Raw genomic sequence first — 8,321 nt, 5'->3', positions numbered from 1 at the left:
ACTCAAATAAGTTTAGAATAAAATCTGTGAAAACCCCGAGTTTGTCTACATTTGTCTGCATGAAACAGCAAATTAATGTTTGGGTAAAATATTCATTTTTAGTCATTAATTTTTTTTATAATTTTTTTGTTTCCACATATACCCTGAAACATCATGAAGTAGTGTATAAACCCATGATGTGAATCCTGTTGATGAGGAAGAGGCTGAGCTCATTATTGGAGCTTTAGTTTACCTGATCAAATCCATACAGAGTGTTTCTATTACAATTGGAATTGTATCTAATATGCAGACGACACTGAGATAAGAGATCCCACTTACAATTTAACTCAATAACTTTGTGAAAATAATGAGATGTTAAATGTCTCCAACTCATCTCTGACTGAATGAGGACAAATGTCAAACATGTCCTCATTTCATTATGACGACATCAACACAGCCTGAACCATGGAGGTAAAACCATCACCTGATGGAGGAACATCATTCGTTCAAACAGCGCCTGTAATAAATTATCTGAAGCTTTCCTGCGAAGTTTTAGGCCCCTGATTAATGTTCCTGCTGCTTCTATTCTGCGGCTGCGGGTTTATTTGTGTTTGTTGTTGTTACTGCTCAGCAGTCGGTTAGCCACATTTCACATTTGTCCCCAGCCCCCAGCGCTCTTTCTGAAACCCAAAGAACCTCACGAGAAGAACAAGAAGTGAGAACAAACTTTATTGTTCCTGCGAGAAAGCAGGCAACAACAGTCTTACACTTGGAAATAAAATATAACAGGAAACAGTAAAATATTAAAGACAGTGCATTATGCATTATTTATAAAATACATAGTATCATTTCTATATTATGGAAGAGATATTGCCAATATGGCCATCATAAGACAGTTAAGAGCAGGTTGAGGACAACATGCTTTTGAACATACAAAATAATGATTTTTAAAACGTTTGAGACCAGCAGCTGGTTCCAGTGGTTGGACTGGTGGGTTACTTCAGTAAGGAGTAAACATCTGGCTCTTGTACAAAGTCTGAAAACACAAAATACACACAGTTCAAACAACATATCAAAAGTATAAAACTAAACCCGTCTGTTATATTTATATGAAGCAAATTGACAGAATTGTATCAAATCAATCATAGTGAAAATAACTTATCCAAAAAACATTTTCATTAAGGAAACATTTCTCAGTGGGTTCAAACTCATGTAATTCTGAAATTTGACTACACTAATGACTTAAATCCACAACCACTTTAGCTAAAAGTGTTTCAGCCAGGCTGTCGCAAATAAGGTTTTGATGTGAAAGAAACCCAGCAGGAAGTTGCTGGTGCAGTAGTTTATGTCAAAGGAGAGAGTGTCAGCAGAGCGGTTCGCTGAGCTGCACTCATACACTAAAAGCAAAAGGGTTGTTTCTAAAAGGTAACATGTTCGCGTCTCTTATTTCCTTTGTGGAGTCAAAATCAAAAGATATTAAAGTAAAGAATCTGAAAAGACTGAGCTGCTCAAAATGTTCTTCAGCAGCTGATCAAAAAGAAGCAGCAACAAACAGGAAGGCAGTGGCCTCCCTCTTGGCAGTCACAGTTCTTCACACCACTTCCTGTGCTCACACTGAAGGTTAACGTAGGACTCATAAGTCCTTATCATAACCAATGTGATGAATTGGTTATGTCATGCGGCAAGTGTGACACCACAGCTCAACGTCTGCTAGACACACCGCAGTCATCTCCTGAACAACACTGCCATTAGGAAAAAATAAATAAAATAAAATAAAAATGTACATAGGAGTTAAAGAAGTCAAATGAAATCGTGAAGACTTTTTCAAATTTTTCTCCAGAATGTCTCATCTTTTCCGTCTTGTCCTCAGTACAATCTCTCCACTGATATGATTGGAAACACTGATATAATACTGTACTCGTGTCTTCAACCCAGGTGCACCACGCTGTCAAATGCAACAAGCTAAAAAAAAGATTCGAGAGGTCACAGAGAAGCCGACACAACATCAAAGCTCGTGGTGCACCAACAGCTGTGACATCACTTCTCGTCTGTGTGTCTGTTTTAGACGGTGATAATGGCGAGCATGAACAGGATCAGATATCTGTGGGAACCATCATAACTTTCATCTTAATAATTCTGTTGATTTCCGTTGACCTTTACCGATGATGGAGGAGGCCAAAAATTGTTATTGATACTTTTAGTCTAGTAACAGATGTAAGTACAATTTTCACTGCTGGTGAAATCTATTGACTTTTAGTGTGTCTATTTGAACGAGAGGGCTTTGCTTCTTCATGCTTTCCTGGCTCATGCTGCTTACACACTTTATATTTTACAAAGAGAAAACTTTTCAGGAAGTAGCCTTGTTTTCTTTGTACTGAACAAAGAGCATGTTTACCTCCAGATCTGTTTGATCGCATTTCTGTTTGTTCATAATTGATGTCTTCAGTTCTCACTGCTGTGTAGACTACAGCTGAATCACTCCCTGCACAACAAAACACACACAGGTCATCAGTGCAAGCAGTAAAGCTTATAAAAATATTGTCAGTATGCAGGGTGCATGTTAAAGAAAGAGTTATGATTTCCTATATAAAAATAGTTCTTAGAGACCGTTGGGGGTTTCAGAACCTCTGTGGCTGGATTTCCTGTTTCACTCAAAACACCCCAGTGACATTTCGACTTTTGGCATTAAGTCCAGTTGAAATCCCACAAAGACACCCACACTTTGTCACACCATGTACACAATATCATCAACGGTGTGATGAGAACTCACCTTTTGTAGTGTACTACTGGTTTGGTATGTTTTAAACTTTAATGCTCTCAAATGCAGCAGTTACTTCCTTCTCTTGTTGTTTCACCTGAACATATTTTAGAAGATACTTTGCGATACAGAATTAGAATTTCACTGATTTTCACGTAGAGCTTTACTGGCATGTTGTGTAATTAATAAAGAGCCATTAAGTTTTGTATAAATATTGATCATCCAGTGGTTGCTGATTTAAGGTAAAGTAGTCCAGCTGAGAAGTAATACATGCAGAAGCTAGTTTTTCAAGGTCACTCTGAGACAGTCCATTTAGATAGATAGCATATTTCTAAGATTTTTAGGGCCAAGTACAATAACATCAGTTTTATCTGAATTTAGAAGCAGAGAGTTCATCCAGGTTTTTATGTCTTTATTCCTGCAGTTTAACTAATTGGTTTGTGTTACCTGGCTTCATGGATAAATTTTCAGGTTGTTTTTTGTCTGTTTGGGAGCTGACACACATCTGGTCCCAACTCTGGATAGTCATATTTTGGGAGGTTTAATAAATTTGTCCAAATTTCTAGAAATGAGAGCTGCTCAGCAGTTTTAAATTTCCCTCAAAGTCACCTGCTCGGGCTCCTGGAAGACAATTGACTATGGTTGCCGGTGTCTCTAGCTTCACATATCTCAGAACAGAATTGCCAATTACCAGGGTTTGACCCTCAGTGGGTGTGGCCGAGTGGGGGAAAACGGGTACTACGTAACTAAACATCTGACACAATGAGCAGGAAAGTGCAGGAGGGACAGGTGAAGAGGCCATGCTGCTAGCGAGTCAGCTAATAGCTAAGCTAAGCTATTAAACCCTAAAGACACATTGAGTGAAAACTTTAAATATAAATTAGCGAGTTAATAAACAGACCGTGTGCTTTGGATGAAATATGTGAAGATTATACAATGCAATAAGAAGTTATCTATATTGTTTTATTAAATTGTTGTGTGTTATAACAGGAAGTGACACTCTACCGCAGAGATAACGCACATAACAACAGACACCATTTAAACTAGTTTACCTTCCTGTTAGTGTTGAATTCAACTGTGAGCTGCAGATGAGTCATTTAATCTCTTTATCTCCATTAACAGCTTTATCAAAACACATCAGTGTGAACACTGCTAAGCAGCTTTGCAGGTTTCTGGAGCTCCAACTATACTGCAACGCGTGAGCAAAGTGCAAACAGGACCGACCACAGATAATCGAACAGCATCCTAGTATTTACAACACATATAAACCCAATGAACTACATAAAAACTTGAGAGATATGAAAAAAGACCCAAAGTCTTTTGGACAAACGGCCTCACATTTGACTCTAGAATATGTTGGAACAAAGAGGACTACACTGCCATGTCTAAAGCTGGTATGAGGTGTTGATGTGCACATTCTGCCCAATAATCTCCAATGCGTCCCTGTCCTATGTAAAAAAAAAAGACATTGTTCCTGAAGTCTGTGCTATGCTCAGACGCAACTTAGCAAACTGCCCAAATGTCTGCCTCAGAAGGTTCTAGTTTGTTTTGCATAGGATTGCATAGAGCCCTGTAAAAACTCTCTTTATCACGTGACAGTCATGTGAAACACTGAGACCCTCAACAGTTTTATTTCTTCTATTGGTACTGCTGCGAAAAACAAAAACAGAACTGATACAGAAGGTTATATGTGAACTGACGGACTGTGGTTACTCTGTTCACATGTTAACTACAGGGAAATGTGTTATCTGGTCAAAAGGTCAGTATATCACACAAACTATAAAATGATTAACTACATAAAACTAAAACTCAGAATTTGGATATAGGTGACAAGAACTATGAGGAGATTTAATTTACTGTTTGTACAAACTGTTCATCTACATGTTTCCTCTTTTCTTAACAGCCCTGCAGTAAAACCTGAGCAGAGACATCAAACCACAGGCTGTTAACCTCTGTTAACACATTAGACACAGTATGACCCTGGTTTTATTGTTTTAATCTAATATGCTAATTTTATTATTTTAAATGTCATTCCAATTATCATTTAATTTTTTAATTTTATCTGTATTTTTCTTTTTGTTACCTGCATGTCAGGTGTACAGCTCTTTGTTTTCAGCTGGGAGTTGTTCTGAAAGTTCTATATAAATAAATTGCTTGCTTGTCTAAAACCAACTTTGAGCTAATAAAGACACAGACCAGCAGTAAGAGAACAAAATTCACCAATCGTCATCTACAAACACAGAACAACTACAGTCTGATCATTTTTAGAATTGAACTGATTTAAGTGAATAGTTTAAGGTGCATGTTAATGTAAGGTGCAAAGCATAAAAGCTCAAAGCCTTTTTCTGCATTACTTTCCCAGAAGGTACCAATAACGGTCCAGCTGTTAACAGCAATAGCTGTTAAATTTGCAAAACCTTCTCTTCTAAATATAGTTACTTCTGTACTTCTGGCTCCAAACAAACGAGACAACAAAGGCTAAAACAATAACAATGACACTTGAAAATGCCTTCAGATGTATATGGAAGAGAATGTTGTGCGACATTACACATTTTTTAACACAATCTATAGTCTCAGCCCAGCTGAAGATTTAACCATTATGGATATAAGCAAGGCTTAGATGAAAATACTAGAAAGCAAATTCTGAAAATGTTGTTTGTGAAATTGAAGAACACAAACACAAAGTACATAAAAAGCTACCTGTGCTGAGTTTAACTGACTGTTGTTGGTGATGTAATTCTTTGAGATCACTGTATGTGAGGCCATCTTCAGCTTTTTCCAGATCAACTGAAACAAACCAACACGAACACCAAATTAATTTAGCACAGTGATCTTAACGAATACTTGTTAGTAGATAACATGTAACAAATAGTTTACATAACTCTCTACGTCATATTTCTGAGTCTCACCTGCAGACTTCCTACAAACACGTTGTCTCACCAATAGAACCACTAACACCAGCAGAACCACAACACACACTGATCCAACAGGCAACAACACAGGGAGAAGCAATGAATCAGGAGGAGAGGTAATAATGGAGACTGGTGTCGGTGTGGATGTAGGTGGAGGTGTGGTGGTGTGTTTGTCTGAGATAAAGCAAACACAGTCATTAAGTTGTCGTCACATTGTGAATGTTGAAAGCTGCAGAAACACAGACAGGTGAGTGTGTCACCTGTGACAGTGATCCAGCTGGATGGAGACTCTCCATGACCGCTGATGTCACACTTGTAGAGGCCTTCATCAGACCTGGAAACATGCTGGATGGTCATGTGACCTGTAGGCTGCTTCCTGATGAGGGAGCCATCTTTATAGAAAGCAGCTGGGAGGTTGGAGGGAGTGGTCTTTGTTTTACAGAGCAGAGTGACGTCATCTCCCTCCATCACAGGGAGGACAGGACTCTGCAGGATCACTGATCCACCTCAACACAGAGACAAACTACAGCATTTCATCCATTTACACACAGCTTCATCAACACTAACTCCACACACTCAGCTTACCAGTGACTGTCAGGTTACCCATGTTACTGATGGGACCCTCTCTGGACTCACACCAGTAAACTCCACTGTCTGATTCATATAGTTTGCTGATGTTACAGGAAGAACCAGCTGGTTTTCCCCACCCATCTCTTCCACACTGAGTCCTCTGTTGTTTGCTTGTGTTTCTCCTCAGAGTCCATCCAGCAGAGCTGTCGTCCTCCTCACAGCTCAGAGACACAAAGTTTCTTTTAAAGAACTGAGAGCTGCTGGGACTCACAGTCAGACGAGCTGTGAGGGTTAAAATGAAATAATGTTGAGACTTTTGTTATTGTAAAAAAAAATACATGATATATTAAATCATTTCATAAAACAGCTAAATCTACATACATGAAACTTTGTGTGGCTGTAACTAAATCTCAACAGATTAAGAGCAGGTTATTTGATTCTGTGGTGTACAGTATCTAACCAGTTACTGAGTTCATGAGAAGAGAAAAACATTTATTTTGTGTTGATAACACAACTTCATTCTGAGCATTTAACAGATGTAAGCAGACACAGAAGAAGGTCACTGACCTTGGTGTGTTGCACAGCTCAGCAGTGAGATCACAGCTGGAAACAGATGGTTATAAGTTTAACACAATAACCCTGAAGAAAAACATGACAAACCCGGGTCGTACTGTATGCCTCACTGCTGATTTTGTCTCTACTGCTGTGCAAAATAGAGAACAGTGGATGCTGTAGTTCATCTCCATACCATTAGAGCTTCTGTGGTAGGTAATGTTAAATATTAGATTAGCAACTTTGGATTTGATTTCTGGGTTTATTTCAAAATAAAACAACGACTCATGCAGGTGTATGTGTTACTGACACGAACAGGCTGTCCTGCTCTCAAGCATTGTTTTAGAAGAAAGATAAAAATGACAGTGGTGTTACTTAGACGGTGATGGTATTTATGCTTTATTAATAAATTTATTGGAAAGCAAAACATATGATCATTTTTACTTTTTGTTGTGATTTTGGATGTTACCAATGTAAACATTGCAAACTATTCACGACTCAGTGCCTAATTACTATCAGTTATACAAAGTTTCCAGGTAATATTGCTGTTAACTCATTTTTTAATTTCCCTTCCCTTTTTTCTGTGGAAATGTCTGTCATCTGTTATCACTTAGCAACAAAGAAGACTTTAAACAATCAAGAAAAATAAACATTGTTAAAAGTGAGAGATTTTACTCACAGAACAGACAGCGCAAACACGTTTCCTCCATTGTCCTTCGCACTAACTTCAAGTTTTTTTTCTTTTATTGATTTTTGTCAGTTGCACCAATTTAAGCCCTCCCTCTTCCTCCCCAGCAAACCTGGTGGAAACCTTGGCGTCATTTCCCCTGTTAAAACCGATAAAAAGAAAGAAAAAAAAAAGAACAGAAAAATGTACATGTACAGTTAAATGTTAACCGGATTTGTTCATAGAAACGAGGTCAAGCCACACTGTGTCCTCCTAACATCAGAAAGTTGCTTTTGTTGTCTCAGCTTTTCTTCTTGTCAATTTGTTTTCTTGTGTGTGGGTGGTTTGCAGTATGGATTTTAAATTGGAGCACTTTACTTAAGGTCAGACTAAGAAGAAGTTTAACAGGACAATAGAAGACGATGTGATACTTATGAATTTATGTAATATTTAATAATATGTGAAGAAAAAATAAATATTTGGACCGTTTCCCAGCTACCATTTGTCCCGTTGCTGTAAACATACGTTTAAATAAGATCAGGATACAAGCAGACAGAAATATTGTGCAGTCCCAGAATACTGCACTTTAAAAACTAGAGCATGTAACGTTTACGAGTTTGTAAATGCGCACAATAAGCACTTCATTCTAACGCCATCACCAGTAGATGGAGACATTTGCTTGGCTGTGGTTTATAAAGAGTGTGGCTGTAATTGCTGAGGTCATGATTTCAGGGTGTTTGTGCTTTTTCTATTATTAGGATTTTAAGAAATTGTGATTATTTACAGCTTTGCTGTTAGACCTTTTTATAGTTTAGTATATTTTCTTTTTATACTTCTTGTTAAAGTTCCCTCATCTTACTGTGTGCCCTTAATGATGATTACT

The 8,321-nt window shown here is 37.9% G+C and overlaps 1 protein-coding gene across 2 annotated transcripts; it reads right to left on the bottom strand.

Annotated features, from left to right (window-relative positions):
- Window positions 1-689: 689 nt before the first annotated feature.
- Window positions 690-7,605, bottom strand: LOC145422589 (Fc receptor-like protein 4). Of its 2 annotated transcripts, XM_080294124.1 has the most exons (8): window positions 7,451-7,605; window positions 6,787-6,822; window positions 6,235-6,501; window positions 5,910-6,155; window positions 5,647-5,823; window positions 5,438-5,524; window positions 2,375-2,461; window positions 690-1,015 (listed from the first exon to the last, which is right to left on the bottom strand). In XM_080294124.1, exons 1-8 carry the CDS (start codon window positions 7,479-7,481, stop codon window positions 975-977), a joined length of 972 nt encoding a protein of 323 aa, XP_080150250.1. In that variant the 5' UTR covers window positions 7,482-7,605; the 3' UTR covers window positions 690-974. The 2 variants fall into 2 exon arrangements, with proteins under 2 accessions (XP_080150250.1, XP_080150253.1); XM_080294127.1 differs by lacking the exon at window positions 5,647-5,823.
- Between the last annotated feature and the right edge of the window lie 716 nt (window positions 7,606-8,321).

This window comes from Astatotilapia calliptera, chromosome 3 (genome assembly GCF_964374335.1).
Source record: "Astatotilapia calliptera chromosome 3, fAstCal68.1, whole genome shotgun sequence".
In the NCBI taxonomy this organism is placed as follows: Eukaryota; Metazoa; Chordata; class Actinopteri; order Cichliformes; family Cichlidae; genus Astatotilapia; species Astatotilapia calliptera.
The sequence above is the reverse complement of the archived record's forward strand: the minus strand, read 5'-3'. Positions and strand labels throughout refer to the sequence as shown.

Bases quoted from the DNA above. Each gene is read 5' to 3' on its own strand.
- LOC145422589 (XM_080294124.1), bottom strand. From the start codon at position 7,481: ATGGAGGAAACGTGTTTGCGCTGTCTGTTCT. The intron at 6,502-6,786 runs GTCAGTGACCTT...TAACCCTCACAG, and splicing joins GAGCTGTGCAACACACCAAG to CTCGTCTGACTGTGAGTCCC. The intron at 1,016-2,374 runs GTAAACATGCTC...TTGTGTTTTCAG, and splicing joins GCGATCAAACAGATCTGGAG to ACTTTGTACAAGAGCCAGAT.